This window comes from Ceratosolen solmsi, unplaced genomic scaffold (assembly GCF_000503995.2).
Source record: "Ceratosolen solmsi marchali unplaced genomic scaffold, CerSol_1.0 scaffold10, whole genome shotgun sequence".
NCBI classification, from domain to species: Eukaryota; Metazoa; Arthropoda; class Insecta; order Hymenoptera; family Agaonidae; genus Ceratosolen; species Ceratosolen solmsi.
The window spans coordinates 5,927,467-5,947,155 of record NW_011948412.1 but is presented as its reverse complement, the minus strand read 5'-3'; the positions used below and the strand labels follow the sequence as shown (position 1 = coordinate 5,947,155).

At 35.2% G+C, this 19,689-nt stretch overlaps 2 protein-coding genes across 5 annotated transcripts; one reads left to right on the top strand and one right to left on the bottom strand.

The window, feature by feature from the left end:
- Positions 1-1,947: 1,947 nt before the first annotated feature.
- Positions 1,948-14,734, bottom strand: Top2 (DNA topoisomerase 2). Of its 4 annotated transcripts, none has more exons than XM_011507456.1 (24): positions 14,661-14,734; positions 12,490-12,837; positions 11,903-12,218; positions 11,456-11,770; positions 11,092-11,331; positions 10,900-11,005; positions 10,607-10,759; positions 10,359-10,528; positions 9,983-10,193; positions 9,529-9,805; positions 9,014-9,325; positions 7,168-7,399; positions 6,611-6,810; positions 6,079-6,214; positions 5,474-5,773; positions 4,865-5,098; positions 3,962-4,150; positions 3,751-3,865; positions 3,505-3,657; positions 3,301-3,382; positions 3,078-3,160; positions 2,867-2,995; positions 2,568-2,689; positions 1,948-2,180 (listed from the first exon to the last, which is right to left on the bottom strand). In XM_011507456.1, exons 2-24 carry the CDS (start codon positions 12,810-12,812, stop codon positions 2,043-2,045), a joined length of 4,536 nt encoding a protein of 1,511 aa, XP_011505758.1. In that variant the 5' UTR covers positions 12,813-12,837; positions 14,661-14,734; the 3' UTR covers positions 1,948-2,042. The 4 variants fall into 4 exon arrangements, with proteins under 4 accessions (XP_011505758.1, XP_011505773.1, XP_011505766.1 ...); XM_011507471.1 differs by lacking the exon at positions 14,661-14,734 and adding an exon at positions 14,359-14,375; XM_011507464.1 differs by lacking the exon at positions 14,661-14,734 and adding an exon at positions 14,345-14,361.
- Positions 14,735-17,048: 2,314 nt separating this feature from the next.
- On the top strand, positions 17,049-19,581 carry LOC105368424 (Vacuolar protein sorting 16B). The gene is made up of 9 exons (XM_011507437.1): positions 17,049-17,255; positions 17,339-17,495; positions 17,722-17,903; positions 17,970-18,106; positions 18,183-18,210; positions 18,309-18,465; positions 18,673-18,914; positions 19,006-19,179; positions 19,262-19,581. Exons 1-9 carry the CDS (start codon positions 17,178-17,180, stop codon positions 19,385-19,387), a joined length of 1,281 nt encoding a protein of 426 aa, XP_011505739.1. The 5' UTR covers positions 17,049-17,177; the 3' UTR covers positions 19,388-19,581.
- The last annotated feature ends 108 nt before the right edge of the window (positions 19,582-19,689 follow it).

Sequence of the window (19,689 nt, the reverse complement as noted above, 5' to 3'; positions counted from 1 at the left end):
TCGCCGAGTGATATTTTTTGGCCAACTTAAAAGTCACGATTAATAATCGTTGGCATTATTTCGACATTGACATATATTAAGATACACATTCGTGGCCCAAAAATAAAAAAAAATAAAAAAATTTTACAACATCGCATCGAGCATTAAATGCCTTGTTGCAAAGAAATTTTACTCAATGACTTTATTGAGAATTGGATTTGCATTCGTGACATGCAGACGACCATCAAGACCACCACGATTAACGTTCACTTGTCTCGCCAATACCTGTGCACATGTTTTTTCCGAGTTATGTGGTCACGCGTGTACAATCTATCCTTGTCGCATTTAATTCATTCCCATGAAAACTATAATAGGAATAATATTTTGATCGTAAAACAACTTGCGTATCATCGTTGCTTGGCCCAATAAATTTCATGAGAATTATTTCCCTCGAGTACAAAATAGTCTTACCACATTATTTTTAATTAAGCAATGATTCATTTGACATTTGGTCGCTGAATAGGCAACCCGCTGCATTAACCCACAGAGGGCATAAACATTATTCTTTATTATTTATTGGAGGAGCGTATTCGATGGTCATTATCGGTCATTAATAAATGCGGAGATAAGATTTCTTTTGGATTATAAGGGATGGTAAAATAAATAAGTCGCTCATGTATTTTAAAACTATAATTAAGTGTATTACTTATATATTTAAAGCATTGGTACATAATTTAAACAACCATTGTTATTACGATAGCCATTATTTTTATTTGATTAAAAGAAAGAAAGAAAGGAAGGAAGAAAAAAAAAATTCTACAATCCTCATAGTCATCACGAAAGTCAAGATAAATATAATGTATATAAAAATGAGGTTATAAGTATTTGCAACTATAAGTAAGTAAATGGAACAATACAATAACTAAATACAAGTCGTGTAGTACAGTAAATATCCGAAGTAGTTTATCATTCATTCGTTCACTGGATATTTCATTTTAAGAAGCATTATTGTTAATTTATAAAATGCATGGATTATGCACGAATGTAACAAACGCTCTGGTTATAATAGATTAAACATTGATGGAATAATAATTTTTTTTTTTATTTTTTTTTTTATTTTTTTTTTTTATTTTTTATTTATTTATTATCCATAAGTAAAAATAAATATTTATATATATAAGTGAAATAAAAAAAAAAAAAAAAAAAAAAAAAAAAAAAAAAAAAATCGTTACATACCTACTATAATATTTTTTGTACTTTCTAGAGAAGCTAATTTTTCTTTTTCTTTTTTTTTTTTTATTATCAAACAAAAAAAAATTGTTTATAATTTAATTTTTCGTTTTTCTTTTTTCTTTTTTTCTTTTTATAAATTAAGTGCCTAATACGTGAAATAATTACTATCAACGACTTGACATTTCAATTGACATCTCTAGTAATTTTCAGTTGAACTCGCAATTATTTTACACATTTGGAGGAAAAAAAAAGTGATAGAAAAAATTTGACAGAATTTCATTATCTACTAACGCTCACCTAATTATTTGTTAAATCTGTAAATATAAATTTACCTTTTTTTTTCTTTTTTTTTTCTTTATATATATATATATATATATATATATATATATATATATATATATATATATAATCATTATTAAGAATATTCGCTAGCACACGTTAGGATTACCGCGCAAATCGCTCGTAGGACACATGAGATAATTATTATTATTATTCAAAATCATCGATATTGATGTGCAAAAAAGTAATTCTCGTGTTCTTTCAGCAATAGCATTGATATTCCTTGAGCAAGAAGCATCGAATCGCGTGAAAAAACGCGCGATTTACTTCTTTACCCGTATGTACAAATACATGTATGTACAGAACAATATAATATAAAATTACGAGTAACCCTGGCGACGATTGTCGCACAACGAGTGAGTATCATTAATTGATAAGAGGACCGTAATTGCGGCGGTGGCGTCGGCGTCCTCAGCGTCACAATTTCAAAAAGTTCATTTCTAGCGCAATGCTGAATTTTTATCAACCCTCATTGTTATTGTACATGGGGCTTAATCCGATTCGTCGTCGGATTTTATTGCATAAGAAATTGGCTTCCTGGAACGGCCCACTGGCTTTCTTGGCGGTGGCGAGTCCTCGACCAACTGAACCTCGTCCGAATCATCGTTCTTTTTCTTCTTCTTCTTTACCTACGTACATTTACCAATAAAATGGCAATGTTAATGTTACATATTTAGAGCAAATTTTCTTTCTATCTTTTTTTCTTTTTATTATACGTCCCGATAGTCATAATAATAATGGACGGCAAGGGCAAAGCCGGCAAGGAAAACTTCATGAACGTCAAAACTATATCGGGGGATATTATGCGCGCGCGCGCGCGCACGCACACACACGCACGCACGCACACACAGAGCATTCGAGCGGTATTTCAATCTCTAAGAGCTGCCCGATATTTTTTTCTACAAAATGCCTATTGTCGGGTGAAAAATCAATTTTTCAATCGATGCCTTAATCATTTAATCGAAGCACCTAAGGAATCGCGCTATCATGAATTAATCAAACAAACGCACACTTACCGGGAATATTTTCATGGAGAACATTTCATCCGAGTCCGATTCCGATGATTTACTTGCCTTTTTCTTCGATGGTCGTTTCGCTAGCTTGCCTTCGCCGTTCTCGGCCTTCTTCTTAGAAGACGCTGAAAATTTACATTCGCATTATACTTAAAGAAATCGAATTGCACGATAGTATGACGTAATTAGACTTTCATGCCCAAGCTTACTCTTAGAGATCAATTTTCCAATAATTCTTAATCGTAAGAATTTTACGATTACAATTTCAATTCGATCGACAATATGTTAGAGCTATTTATTACCTTTCTTGGGAGTAACTTTAATTGGCGAATCGTCGGGTGAGCTTATAAAGATGCGAGGTTTGTGTAATTTATCCATTTGTTTGTCGGGTGAGTTGGAAACTAGAGAGTCGAATAATTCTTCGGAGCTTGCTGTTAAATAAGCCGTAGGTGAGTTAAGTGTAAATTATCTTTTAATTCCATAATGGCATTAGAAATAAATCGGTTATCTTACGTTTCGCTTCGGGTGACTCCTTTTTAATTTTGAATTCATCGTCGGAATCGCTATCCATACAGTCAGCGACTTTCGTTACAGGTCTGAAACAAATTAACAAAGGTCAAATAAGAATGATTCGAATATTGCATATGAATAAAAAAGATAAAATTGGGAAGTCGAATTTCAACTGCCTGAAAAATATTGACGATTTTACGTCATGGATTGATGGGAACGAACGTACTTTTCAGTATCCGAACCAAGACTGTGAAGTTCAGCTTCGCTACTATCCGACTCATCACTACTAAGAGTATATTTCTTTTTAACTGCAAGAAAATAAAATTTATCAATATATTAACGATCGACACATTTTTCGTATCTTTATTTATATATATATATATATATATATATATATATATATATATATATATATATATATAAATCATACCTGCAGCAGCTCGTCGTGGTGTTCTAGGCGGTGGAGGGGGTGAAAGAGATTCAAAGTTGATCTCTACATCACTGTTACTATCGAATTCCTTATCTATATCCTTCTTGCCTTTTTTCACTGGTTTGAATGGTAATTTTGATTGCTTCAATCCCGCTACATTAATAAGAAACAAGGACATTGCAAGTATATAATTCCTGTGAAATGATAAAATTTTTTTCTCTCTCTCATATTCCATTATTTACTTACCCTTTTTACCCTTTTTATCTGGAGAAGAGCCTAATCTGTCATCAAGCGATTTGGCATTACTTTCGATCAATACATCAAGCTCATCCTTCTCCTCGATGCTCTTCTCCTTCTTCACCTAATGCAATACGTAAGCAACAATCAATTTTTTTTTTTTAACAATTACTCGTCAACTCTATATCGCTAGCATACAAACGTAAATTCTCGTAATTACCCTGCGTTCTTTCTTAATACCCTCTTTCTTGTCCTTTACTACAATATCAGCCTTTTCAATCTTTTTCTTCAATTCAGTATCTATAATCGGTAAAACTCTGCGCGTATCCTCCTCTTTGTAGATCTTTTGTGGAGGTTTCTTTGTCTTGATCCTAGATTTTGCCTCTTCTTTTCTCTCTTTCTCTTCGACCTTTAAAATAATAATAATAATAATAATAATAATAATAATAACAATAACAACAACAACAACAACAACAACAACAACAACAACAACAACAACAACAACAACAACAACAACAACAACAACAACAACAACAACAACAACAACAACAACAACAACAACAACAACAACAACAACAACAACAACAACAACAACAACAACAACAACAACAACAACAACAACAACAACAACAACAACAACAACAACAACAACAACAACAACAACAACAACAACAACAACAACAACAACAACAACAACAACAACAACAACAACAACAACAACAACAACAACAACAACAACAACAACAACAACAACAACAACAACAACAACAACAACAACAACAACAACAACAACAACAACAACAACAACAACAACAACAACAACAACAACAACAACAACAACAACAACAACAACAACAACAACAACAACAACAACAACAACAACAACAACAACAACAACAACAACAACAACAACAACAACAACAACAACAACAACAACAACAACAACAACAACAACAACAACAACAACAACAACAACAACAACAACAACAACAACAATAATAATAATTCAACGACAGATCCAGTTCATATAATCTAATGTGTATATATAGTATACATTCTCATTAAATTTCACGATTTAAAGGGTACAAGGATAACAAATCAACGTGAGCTAATTATAGCTTACATTGTTCAGCTCTTTCAGAAGATTATCGAGATCTTCTTTCCACAAAGATAATGGAGTACGCGCTTGCAACCTGTGCAATTCCCCAAGCTTATCATCCTTTTGCTTCAATAGCTCGTCTTTCTTTTCCTTGGTCAATGACCATAGGGTCATGCCCAGCAGATAATCAAAGTTTTCTTTCTCTATTGCAATGGCGGATGTAGAAGCTTCGTCGTCTTCATTTTCAGCAGCCTCTTCCTATTATTTACAAATTGACATTACAATACTAAATAAAAAAAATTTTCTCTAAATACAAAGCGATAAATACAACGAATGCAATAGATAGGCACAAATTGATTAAATATTTAAAGACAGTTGGAAAGCAATTACGCGCAGAGAATAAAAAACAGGTAAACAATAAAAAAGAGTGGAATGGGGAGGGACGCGAGGTTAACGAATAACTAATCTTATAAATCAGTACGTAAGTGATCAAACGAATAAAGAAATATAATTTGTTCTTTACTCACTTCCATTTCCTTACGTCACACACAGTAAATATAAATAAACATTAGGTCTCAGACATTTCATCCAATTATTACGGTATCACGATCTTTTCAATAAATATTAACGTACCAGGACCGCTTCGCGATTTTGTGTCATTTTCCACGCTACCACAGGATCCGAATCGTATCCTCGTCTCACGAGCTCGGCAATCAGCTCCTTTTTCTTCTTGTTCTCGATAATAAGGATTCCCTCGCACTTCTCCATAATAAATCTACTCTGATTAGATAATTTCGCGGACTCTGCTTGTAAGATGCCCTCAAGGTAATCCTTACGCTTTTGATACAAATCCAATCGCACTTTGAAGAATGTCCTCATTATTTGAAGTACATTGTCAAACTTTTTCAAGCATAACTTATCGTCAAATGCGCACTAAAAGTAAAATTATTTATTACATTGAGCTAACGATGCTTTAACCCATTACATTCCATACTATATATATTTAAAAATCGTTCGGCATTATGTTCGTTCAATCGATCATTCGTTAATCAAATAATTCAATACATATAGTCTATAAAATGATTTACATGTTATTTTGATCTTATGAATTGACAGGTGGGCAAACGTACATCATAAAATGGATGAATTAACTTTAACTTTAACTTTAACTTTAACGACTCGTATGATTCGTATGAAATACGAGTGAATGTCGTTTGACAGGATATTTGTATACAAACCATAGACGTTATGGATGTTGTTGTTTGTAATTTAAATGCTCTGTGAAGACCATCTCGTTCCAGTTCGCTTAATTTGTCTCGTTGCAATGTTATAATGAAATGAACCATTGTGTCGGTATTGTATTCTTTGTAATCTCTAAAGCATAAAAAAAATAAACAAAAATGTTTTTTTTTTTTTTTTTTTTTTTTTTTTTTTTTTTTTACGAAAGCCAATAAATATTTCCTACATGCATCCAACAAATTATAAAATTCAATCATTCTATTAAAATATTAGTCCTCAGGATTTTATAAATGCTCGACTTAATAAAATTATAACGCAAATGATACCTTTACAATAAATTCGTGTGAGCGAATAGAAATTTCTTACAAAATTAAAAATCATAAAGAAAAAAAAGATCAATGTCATTGATAACGTAGCGACAGCATTAGTTAATTTTCCTTCGGTACTGTATCAAATTATTATATTAAATTTTATTTTACTGTATTTAAATAAAATACTGTGTTTAAATAAAATGTTAAGCATTTAACTAACGTGATCATTGGAGGTGTTTTATCTGATCCATGAAGCATAGGTTCCAAAACCGTTTCCTTGTAAGCCTGAGTCCATGTACCGATTGGCAATTCGCTGATTTCCACCTTATCAGGGCCAATGATCGATATTTCACCACTGATAACATACCGGAAATCTCCACAGCTCTCTACCGTTCCTTTGAAATTTTTGTAAAACGGTACCTACGGTGACATCACGTAAGCAAAATTATTAATTGGCTACGATTAAAACTTGTGATTCTCTTTACTTTACTTATATATATATATATATATATATATATGGATAGACAATTTATAGGTACAATACGATGAAATAAAGAGATATCAGAGAATAATTATCAATTTTTAATTAAAATTCAAGAAATATGCTATTCAACCAATCATAGGAAACATGGTATCGACAATGATTCCAATATTATTTCGAATGCGAATGCGTTTGAAAAAAAAAACAAACAATCAAAACAAAAAACAAAAATTCGAACATAAGACACAGGACGCAATTAGAAATTTTGAAAAATCGAGGCAACGTCCAATAATTACCATAGGTTTGGGATCGGCACCCTCCATCATTCTCAGCAGATTCTCAATGATCTCGCGGGGATTGTAATTGGGGATTTTTGTCATCCACCCTGTGCCAATCCCGTCGGCGCCATTCACCAACACCATGGGAATAATCGGCACATAGTACGTCGGCTCGATTTTCTGAGTGTCGTCGTATTCGTGACGGAGTAGCGCATCGTCGTGCTTGTGGAAAATGAAACGCGCCAGGGGGCTGAAATAGCAATTGTCGCGATCGGTTAATTCGTGGGAAAATAAGACGGCAATGATAATAGTGGGAATTTCGACACACTTTTCCACATGTGTATTTTGAGATTTGGGATAATCATAATCATTGGCTTGGTTCCTTGCTATCTGCGATAAATGTCAGCTTATTGTTCATTAAAAAGAGTTGGGAAAAAAATAAAAAATATAAAATATAAAAAATCGTAGGGTTTATGGTCATCTACTTTATAACTTCTCGAAGCCTTACATTACCTTCCCTTTCCATTGCAATTCGTTATCGCGAGATTTATTTACGTTGTTTAAGGTCTCGGATGAATTTTAGTTCTTTGAAGATCGAATCAGTTATTTTCTTGCGCACTAATCCATTCATCCCGACCGACCCCTACCCTTGCCCATAAAAGAAATTAATTTTTTTTTTATTCGGTCTCTTTATAATGAAAATATTTTTCTATGCTCATCGTTCCGTACTCGCTTTATTTTGAAATACTATTCCTCGTAAATAAGAACATAAATTATCACTTGAAGTAATATTATTAACCATTGAATTTTTTTTATTAAAAAAAAAAAAAAAAAAAAAAAAAAAAAAAAAAAAAGTTTAACCTATTACTTTGAGATGGAATTATTAACACGATAGATGATTTTTTTAAAGCATGTAAAACAACAGATAACCCGGACACGCACACGCACACGCACACGCACACACAGAGAGAATAAATTTAACGAAGTGTAGATTTTAGAAAATTTGAAGATGTTTTTGTATATTTTTTTAACACTATTTTAACACGTTTCACAAGTTCATTGCATTAAATTTTCAAAATCACTTGGCAAAATTATTGTATAATTGCATGCTCGGAAGGGTCGGAGGAGGCAACCGATTAATTCAGCCTTCAATTAATAGAGCCTTTGTGAATTTGATCTTTTCACAAAAATTCAAAGTTATATCTCATATTTATGTTATGACGCACATTGGTGTTAAACTATACGGCACGAGGCGGCTTTCGCGTACTTTATGTTTTTGTTTGTCATAAATTTTGAACGATGAGAGTCAGGGTGAGATTTACAAAATGGTACGTTAAGTCATTATTGTTGTAAAATTATTCCACTGCGTTGATAATTTCATGCACAATCAAGAGATGTTAAGGCGCAAGCCGCAGCTACATTCTCATTGTAACGCCGATTAAAATTTTCCACGTGTTAAAATATTCAAAAAATGTCAATAAGACCAAATGTCTCTACTATCGGTCAAATATTTTATTTAAGTATACATAAACGAGACATGGATATTAAATTGTCAACAAGAAACAAAAAACAAAAACAACAACTATTAAGTACTATTAAGAATTTTTCCAAAAGAAGTCAAATGAACGGACTAGAAGGCACAATATCACTTATCAATCAAATCGTTTTTATTAAAATATGCGATTTATAATTTAAGGCATATACAAGGTCAAAGTAAAATTTGTTCATCGTGACACTTATAGGTGGATCTTCGCAAGGAACTATGTCAACTTTATTATGTTTTAAACATTTTCAGGAAAGCCAAGCATATATATAGGAAGGATGCAAATATTGAACATGAAACGATTAAAATGCCATTACTCACCTGAGCATCGTGAAAATGTAACGAGGACTGGCGGAATCCTTGCCACCAACTAACCTCGTGCCGAACTGACCAATGGGTTGTAGAAGATTAATGTTATTACTTCCGACAAAGTTCTGCGCCAAATTAACAATCGTAGCCATGAGGGACATTTCTCCATGATGATAAGCCGAGTGCTCGGCAACCGACGCACCCAACTGCGCGACTTTCACCTCGCGCTTATCGTTCCTCTTGAAACAGGTATACAACACTTTCCTCTGTCCAGGCTTTAAGCCATCCATCATGTTCGGTATCGATCTTAGATTATCGTAATTACTGAAAATGTAATTTTATATCATGTAATCTTTGTTTCCTTTACTTTTTACAAAACATAGCTTATTCTAACTGCGTTCATTTTATTTATTCACTTTTTCTTTCTCCCCCGAGACTTACGATAAATTATAAAGAAAGAAAGAAGAAAAAAAACACGCAAACAAAGAAAAGAGTGGGACGAAAGAACTAGGCGAACGCACTCTCACCTGAAAAGTACAAGTTCGACATTGATAAAGTCGGAAAAGGAAACGGCTTTCGTATCTTTTTCATAAAGGTATCGCTCGCCAAGGCCAATTTCTATTCGTCGCTTCGTTTCCTCCATGTGATTAGTCAGCCAATCTTTACGCTGATCAACGCACTTCTTACTAAAGGCCATTATGATGTTTTGATCATCTTGATCACCATCGTATCTAAAGCGAATGCGATGGCGAGCCATGTTTTCGAAGTACTCTTTCGCCTCTTGAGCGGTAGACGTACCCAAACCTGAGTTAAAACACCATAATCGTTTAATCTTCAAATTAAGTTTATTGTTTATCTTGCGTTTATCGCAAGTCTATATTGCATGGGAGGGCAATGGGAGTGCAAAATTTACGAAGCAATAATATTAAAGGCAAAACATACAAAACAAAACAAAACAAAGCAAAAAAATTAAATAAAAACCTTTGTAGTATTTGATTTTATACGTGTGAAAGTTTTCCGTCTCCTTCTTCCACATCTCAAATTCAGGCAACGAGAAGAACGATAAGACATGATTTCCTTTTCTCGCTTTTACAATCGGAGTAATAAATTCCTCGATAAAGTTGAGCTTTAATAATGATGGCCAATTATAGTGAATAAAATTGATCAACAGACCTTTGATGTGAGATCCATCCTAAACACGATGATATACATGATTCATCAAACAGCCATTAAAATATTTTTCTCGAATAATAATAATAATAAGAATAATAACAACAACGACGACGACGACGACGATAATAATAATAATAATAATAATAATAATAATAATAATAATAATAATAATAATAATAGTAACCTGATCCTGATCTGTCATAATCATAATTTTACCATAACGCAAGGTTTTCAAATCTTCTCTACTTTCGTATTTTTTCTTATATTGTAATCCAAGAATTTTAATCAAATTATTAATTTCGGCATTTTCGAGGATTTGCTTATGCGTGGCTTCTCGTACATTCAATATTTTACCTGTTAAGTAAGATTCGTGTAGTGTAGGGAGTTTAGAGACTTTAGAGGACTAGGACATCAATGTTAAACACAACGAACCTTTAAGAGGAAAAACTCCGTATTTATCGCGACCAATTGAGGCGATACCAGACACAGCCATACTTTTAGCTGAGTCTCCCTCAGTCAAGATCAGCGTACAATCTAATGATCTGGCGGTGCCAGCATCATTAGCATCTTCCAATTTTGGTATACCTGCGCATAATACATGGAATTGTGGTTGAAAATTCTGAAGGATATATTTCGTAAATTGTAATAACGTAAATGTAATAATGGAATACTTGTAAATTGCGAAATAAGGGGGAGACGACAGTTTCGTTAAGAGTGCAATTTACCTTGAAGTTTTCGTTGCTTTGATTTTGGTCCAAGTTTTTGAAGTTGACTATCAGCTTTGAACTTGGCCCAAGATAAGACAGATTCGACTATACCACTTTTTGTAACCTAATTATACACGTGTACGTACCACCATTAATTACTTTATATAGAAATTAAAAAATGCAAATAAATACGTGATTATAATGACTTACATGGGTAATGAATTTTTCACTAAGGGTACATTTAGAGCCAAAATTCTTTTGTTGCAACGTCATGTTCTCTTTTGTCTGAGAGTCAAAAGTTGGATTATTAATTAAGCAATTAATAAATACCCAAAGGTGATTTTTAATTTGGAAAGGTTTAATTTGTACGCCAGCTTTGTTCTTCTTTTTCAATGTTTCTATGAGTTGTTTCACTATCAGGTCCGTCACATGATCAACGTGACGACCTCCCTATTAAACACACGATATGACATTTTCACAAACTATCGACAATGAAAATAAATGACGATTGCTTCATACGAGTCTTATATTATATTTACTGTGTGCAGAAAATGTAACAAATAAAAATTGTTACCTTTGTCGTTGCTATGCTGTTGACAAAAGACATCTGCTGAAAGCCTTTATCTGATAAAGTAATAGCAATTTCCCATCTCGGTCCGCTGTTTTCGTAAGAAATTTTCAATGGATTGCCAGTATCGTCTTCCTTGCCTTTAATATATAAATCCACATAGTCCTTAAAAGTCTTTATTGGTATTCTTGAACCATTTAAAAAGACTTTTACTCCCCTTGAAGATGCTGCTACATCATAAGCTCTCCTTGACATAAGAGAAACGACATCTTCATCCAATCTTTCCATCTTGAATTTCGACAAATCGGGCGAAAATGTAACCTAAAAGATTTTTTTTTTTTTTTTTTTTTTTATTTTTTATTTTATTTCATGTTAATAAATGAGATATTACATAGAAGATGAAAATTTTAATTCGTTTTGTAACTAAACAAGCGAGCAAACCAGTCGTATTACCTTTGTAAAATCATCACCGTGAAATTCTTTTACCCTTGCCTCGCTAGCTTTTCCCATATTGTTGCCCCATGTTTGTTTTAAGGATTTCTTGTATTCTTTGCACGCAGTTTCGACTGTAAAACGATGACTAAATATATTGCATAGCTTAGCTCCGTAGCCGTTTCGGCCACCCGTCACCTTCTCCTCCTCGTCGTCATAATTTGACGATGTCAATAAATGTCCAAATATCATGGTTGGGACATACATGTTTTCTTCTTTATGTATTGCTACAGGAATACCTTTTCCATTGTTCCAAACCGAAATTGTATTGTTCTCACTGTTTCAATCAATAAGCAAAATTATTAAATAAGAAATGTCTAAACTATATCATAAAAATCATAAAATGTCATAAAATTTGAGCCTCTTATATTACTAATATTATTAATGTTATAATTAATAATATTATTAATTATTAATTATTAATATACGTAATATATTCGAATGCTCGAGGAAAAGAGACGTTAAACATTCTTCCAATAATAATTTTCAATAATAATAATAATAATTTTAAACTACTTTTAAAGCCTAATTAAATGCCATGAACTTACGCGTCTATATCAATTTTGATAGTGTCCATTTTGGGGTCACGCTGCTTATTATCGGCAGCATTGACCAGTATTTCATCAAAAATTTTGTATAAACCAGGAACATATTTGATTTCTTTTTGAACCATTAATTCTTTCTCTTGATCATAAATCCACATTAGTTCCGTCACTGGCTCAACGGAACCAATATACGTATCAGGCCTAAGTAGAATATGTTCCAGCTGGGTTTTCTTCTGGTAAATGCCCTCGATGGTCTTCTCTTTCTTTCTGGAACCACCTTCGCCACTTCCACCGCCACCTCCACCTCCATTCTCCATAGCGCTCATTTTTACTAATTGTTTACTAAATTGCCTATAAAGAATGAATATAATTTAAAAAAATTACTAATAAAATTATTAATAAAATAGATAATGCCTTAAAAATAGATAGAATATAGAATAGAAAATAGAAATTATTTTTATCTTTACTATTTCAACTTGTTTATACGCATTACCATGAAACATTGCGATTACATAATATTAACATTTGTAATAAATGCAAGCAATATATAAATATATAAAAAAAACATATTAAATTTAGTAATTTAAATAAAATCTAATGGTTATTAAAATATTAACACGATAACGATAAAAGGAAATTTATTAGTTTTTATAATATTATGCGTGCCCGTGTGTCATTAATTAGTAATTTTGCAATGTATTTATGCCCCAAATATAAAATTTAATTTCAATAAACATCATACTGTAAATTATATTTTGTATATTATTGTTTTATATTATTACTAAAGTGACTCTTTAATGCATGACTTGCTTATTAAAAATAACAATTATTAACACTTTGTCATGATAGATATATATATATATATATATATATATATATATATATATATATATACAATAAATAGTACACTTAATAAATCATCGTTTAGAATATCCTATTAAGAATTAAGAATTATGTTTAATGCACAAATAAAATAGACTCCAAGTATTTTAAACTATTATGAACGGCTGAAAATCATTTGCCGTTATTAGACACTTTTAATTCCCAAGTGGATCACATCGTATCGTAATTCGAAATTAAGCACAATTGTTTAAAAGTATGTTAGAAATTTTCAACAAACTATTTAGCTAATTTGTAATGACAAAGAAATCATCGAACAATGTTTCGTAAACTACCCTCCCCTCTTACACTTTATTATTAGCATATCAAAACATCAAAAGCCACATTATCTCCCATAGCCTTGATCACTCCGTAACTAAACAGACCGTTGCAATTACATATACAACGAGCAGGTAGTACACCTTGAAACATCTTTGGCCCAGCATAAGAATTGCCATCGAACCTCTTAAGAGAGAGAGAGAGAGAGAGAGAGAGAGAGAGAGAGTGATCGCTTGGCTCTAATAGGAGCAAAAAAATGCTTTGCCAAAGGGAGGTTTCGTGAGGCCAAAACGGAGAATCGCTCGCGTGCGTTAACGAATAAAGAAAATAAAAAGGATAACTTAAATGGCACCTTAATGAAAAAATAGTGCTGTAAAGAGAACTTTTAATGGTATGGCGGGAAAGAGCGGTCCACATCTATAATTGGCCGGCAGAAGGGACGCCGCGCCGCTCTCCCGGAGCCAACACCTGTCCTCCTTCGCAATCACTCGCGCAAAACAATGGGAAATTCATGGACAAATAAAGGTTAAGACTCCGAATCAGCAAGTCGCGTCCTCCTACTTCTCCCCATCCTCCTGTTATTGCCTCTACCGCTGTTTCTGCTCCTCTCTTAGCCACCTCCTCCTCCTCCTACTCCTACTCCTACTCCTTCTCCTCCTCCTCCTCCTCCTCCACCTCCTCCTCCTCCACCGCCACCTACACTGCCACCCCCACCTCCTGCTCCTGCTCCTGCTGCTCCTCCTCTTCCTTCTTCTTCTTCTTCTTCTTCTTTATATTTTTCTTCTTCTTCTTCGCTACCTTTTGGGCTTGCTGCGTAATAAGTCAAGTAGGATACGGATAAATAACGCCTCGATAACAAAAGTGTCGCCGAAAGGACGCGGCTCCCGGCTCCCGGCGCCGCTGTCGTTTCTCCTGCTCCTGCTCCTGCACCTTCACCTCCGCCACCTCTTTACGAGGCCACTCTAACCTCGGTGGGCGCTCGACCGAGTGCAATCCACCCACGCGAAAATACCCACCGTCCGAAGAATAACTCGGAAGCGGGCGATCCTGGCTGCGATGGTGCCTAGCAGCTCGATCCTCGATCTCTTGCGGGCGGCCTCGCTCGGCGCCGCTGCTCCCTTCAACTTCGCTGCCCGTGTCCTCGTGCGCGCTCGGAGTCACAGGACGTCCATTTGGCGCGCGCGCGCGCAAGACACTCCTTGGCACGTCCCGGGCCTTGCCGAAAGGAAGAACAAGCGGAGTAAGAGAAGTGGAAGAGAAGGAGAAAGAGAAGAAGAAGGATGAGAAGAAGAAGAAGAAAGACGAAGACAACGAAGAGGAAGAGGAAGAGGAAGAGGAAGAGGAAGAGGAAGACGACGGCGGCGACGACGGCGACGACAACGACGACGACGACGACGACGACGACGACGACGACGACGACGACGACGACGACGACGACGCGGTCAATCGCCCGCCCTCCCTCTCTTTCTTTATTTCTTTCTCTCTCTCTCTCTCTCTCTCTCTCTCTCTCGTTGCTCTGCACTCGGGCCGAGAATGGCGCTGCAGCGGCTTCGCTCCCTCCGCGACGGCTATTATCTACAGCCCGTCGAAATATTAGCGAATGGGGAACGCCGAGCGGTTACCCCGATGCCTGCACTTGCCTCTCGCGCAGCGACAGCGGCGGCAGCTACGCCACGGCCTTTGACTTTGCGACTTGCGCGGACGCGACGCTGCTCGCCCGTCGAGTCGCTACGAGCCCGAGTCCTTGATCGCCGAGCCTATGCCCGTGCTTATGTGCTTGGGGCGAGTGACTTTATTGGCTGCCGTGCGGCACCGACGACTTTTTTTCTCCTCTTTTTGCGATCTCTTTGGCGCCACATGCACGCGCACCCTCGCACGCGGCCGGCTGACCTTGCATCCTTACCTGCCGAGCGCGCCAACGTCGGCTCGGCCATTTCGAATGTAGGAGGATGTCGTCGTCGTCGAGCCCAAGCTCCCTAGCCCCCTTACCATCTCTAACCCCTCACCCTTAACGGGATAAAACCAACGGATCTACTTGCTTCTTCTCGCTTTCGAGCTAATTTGGCCGCGTCCCATTCACACTTACCTAACCTAGCCTCATCACATTGCAATGCTCGTTTTTTTTTTAATTATTGGGAGCGATGTTTTCGCGACTAACCCTCTCTCTCTAGCTCTCGCTCTATCGGTGAATCGACTGGCGCTTTAAAAACTGCTCACGGGCGGTCAATTAGAGATTCCATTAAAATAATTCAAGGGCCAGGGTGAAGCTTCGCCCGTTCAAAATGAAATATCGACGAGCGCTATTGGATAGACTATTCGCATCATTTTTGGCGTCCAATCGCGTCGCGCTATTTCAAATATTCCGTGTCATTCGAATGGCTTTGGCCAGCAGTCGTAACCGCCGGTAATCACGGCTGCGATCAGTTTGTGGAGGACGCAGGCTAACAATAATCGATCCAAGGCGCTCGCGAGCCTCTTTCATCCTAATTACATATAGTAAAGATAAGATTTGCGAAACTTTGGGACATAAATCTCCGGTCCCTAAACCGCCAGCGGTCCTATGCAACGGCAATGCATTGAAAGTCCGTCGTCGGTAACAACGATATCGAGCGCGTACGGTCGTAACGTCTATGGCATTCGCAAAACATACGAAAATGGCATAAACAATGCAAAACACGTGGACAACTATGTTTGCCCAAAAAAATAAAATAAATAAAAAATATATTTGATCTGATTACTCACCTTTTCTCTCACACGACGATCATATTTACGATCAATGTCACTCTCTCTCTCTCTCTCTCTCTCTCTCTCTTTGTCTTATACTCGACTTCGATTCGAGGGCTTTGCGCGTTGTTCTTTACATGTCACACTACTCGTGGTCCCTCGATTTATCGATCTAATTCACGCAGAGTAGAATTCGAACTAACATGAGCGAAAAAACAGAGGAAGACTATATTGTTAACAAATATCGAGCTACTTATCATACGATTTTCATTTTCATTCATTTCAACAGTTTGCTTCATCATTTTCAAATTACATTTAAAATCATATAATTTAACAGGTTAGACATTGTTAAGCGATTGTTGAATAAACGCATATAATACGAATTAGCAACGTCCGTTGCCGTTGGAAAAGGTGTTTATATTCCAATTCACTCTGCACATTATAATGTACTTTTTTTTATTTCATTTTTTCAATGACCGAATAGAATAGCCAAACGTCGTCGATTAGCACCAGTGAGAGACTCATACATACTCTATGATGCCTAATTATCAATGCTTTTAAAAGAGCGCTTAAACAGGCGCGAGTGTGCGAGTGTGCGAGTGTGCGTGCGTGCGTGCGTGCGTGCGTGCGTGCGTGCGTGCGTACGCGCGTGAATTGCACGGTGAAGGGAACTAAAGTCGGATATACAATGCGCCGTTTAAAGTGACATATCCATATCCAGTATTATGGACGCATAATCATTTACATTACACTTGTTATTTTATGCTTAAAATTGAAATTAAGATTATTGAAATCGAATGCATTAGGCGATGGCTTTGGCATCAAACGATGACGATGATTTTTGGTACAGCAGTGAAAAACGATCGTTTTGTTTTGAAAGCAGTGAGGTTAGTTTTTTTGTAATAACATTGGTGAATTTTTAATTTCAAGTTTTCGTTAAGATTCTAATTGTTGAATTTGAATTTTCCAGTCCGACAATCTGTTTGGAGTGTCGAAAAGCGGCACCGCACAATTGAGAGCTGGTATTTCGAATATACAAGTTACCGACAACAGTCCCAAGTACGATGAGCCGCAGTGGAGTACAAAGCCGCTCTTATCAATTATTAGTACTGATGCGCTCGCACAAGGTAAATTACCGAAAATTGCTTTATATATTCTTTGTAATTGTTCGATTAAGAATGTAAATGATAAACTTTTGTCCAACGATCGGTAGGATAGTTGGGATTTGTCAAACAAAGTAGAGATGAGTAGTAGAGAATGAAAATAGTTTGTTTTTAAAGCAATTGCATCGATAGCTCGTGTAAATATATATTATTGAAATAAATAATTTTCAATTGTGACTTGTTTTTGTAGTTCTCGAAGCTGATAGACTACAGTATATCTCGGACGATTCTTTCAGTGTACATCCAGATGCAACGCTTAGAAATATATTGATCGGCCAGCCCTATTCGTTAGAGCAGTATAAATCACTTTCTAGTAAAACTGCTTTAATTGATGCCGCCATAAAAAGTGGAAATGGAAATGCTATTTTAGGGGTAAAATTACGTTTGTTAAAGTTGTCTCTAACCATATTGATTCGATTATAAACGGCGTATTTTCAGATAACGTTATTTCTTAAAAGAACATTAAAGCGAAGCGTGCTTCAGAAATTATTGTTCGAGAGGCCAGAGGTACTGCATATGTACATTCATTATCTTTCAACGAGAATGTGCATAAGCGAAATCTGCGACTTACTTACGTAAGACAATTGGTACCAATTAAATCCATAAGTAAAAAGTATTTATTAATGATTGATTCTTAATACTTTTGCGCAGTGCCCAAGGAAAGACAACAGACGCAGCAGTAAATAATTCTTGTCATAATTTAATAAGCCTTTTCTTATCGATCTTGTATTAAAGCATGATAATTAAATAAAATTGGAAATACCTTTTGATTTGTAGATCAGATGCTTAAATATAATCATTAAAAATACTGATAAAGCAGAAGGCAGCATAGACTTGTTGCTCGCAAAAATAACAAAACATTACACTATGTTCTTTTCTAATTTGTCTGACTGCAGAGAGACAGCTTTTGTTAAATCATATGTAAAACTTTTAGGTATTACAAATTTCACGCTACTTTAGTAATTGGATATTAAAAAGAGATTAAATTAATAGTAAATTAATTTCAATACTTGTTTCATCAGCATATTTGTATAAAAAAAAAAAAAAAATCCAGCGATCAAGTATAATAATGCCTTGTTTGTAATGTAGCTTCGATTGAGTGTAATGTGAAACTGTATGGACATTTTCTTCTTGTTCTTAGAATGGCAGAAGAATTTTCATTTAAAATTAAGTGAGCCACTGAAATGCAACTCCTCCGCATTAGAATGCTTACGTTTGACTTGTAAAGATTATTGGGGTGCGAAAGTTGAAAATAACAGCCTTTCTCCATTATCTTTGGCTCAGAGTCAGAAAATTTCACCACGACAATACCAAAAGGTCGCCATCGTAACTAGGGCATCTGTTCAAGCCTGGGACGACATTGATGCATTACTGCATAAAAAAGTAACGTAATCTTAATGAAGTGTATTGTAAAGCACGATAAATCAATTATGGTAAATGATTAAATTAAATTATTAATGATTAATTTATCAAGGGCTGGCTTGGAGGGAAAAAATTACAGACAAATTTACCCATCGAGGAAGTATTAAAGCTGATGCAAGATCATCGAGCGCCTTCTGGAATTATGGAAAAATTTCTAAATTATGTAGAGAGTACAAAGAGATTGGAGGTTGCAAAGAATCTCAATTGTTATAAAGCTGTCATTAATGTACGTATAATGTTTGCATCGACTCAAATAATTAAATTAAATTTTCTTTGTAAATTAATTGTTAAAATTAATTCTAAAATAGATATTTGGATCGCAAGGGGATCGCACGGCATTGCTTGAATATAAAGCGAGTCTTCGACCACAATCGGAAGAATATTTCTATGCTGAAAGCATTCTGTGCAGTACATCGATAAGATGGAGAAATTAGTTGGGCTTTCCAATGTTAAGAACTTTGATTGAACAACTTTTGTAAATAGATGCACGTATTATGTAATTGTTTTATAATATTGTGATTGAGATTATTACAAAAATTTGTACAAGCCATAGGCTCATATAAGATATTGTTGATATTAGATCACATTATTGACGTTAATTTATTTATAAAGGACAGCAACGTATATTTCATGGAAAGGTTGGTTAATGAGATTTTAAGGTATCGATCGAAATGTTATTAGTTTCGTAAAAATTCGTTCGAAATATAAAATAAATCGCAATGACTATCAATATAGA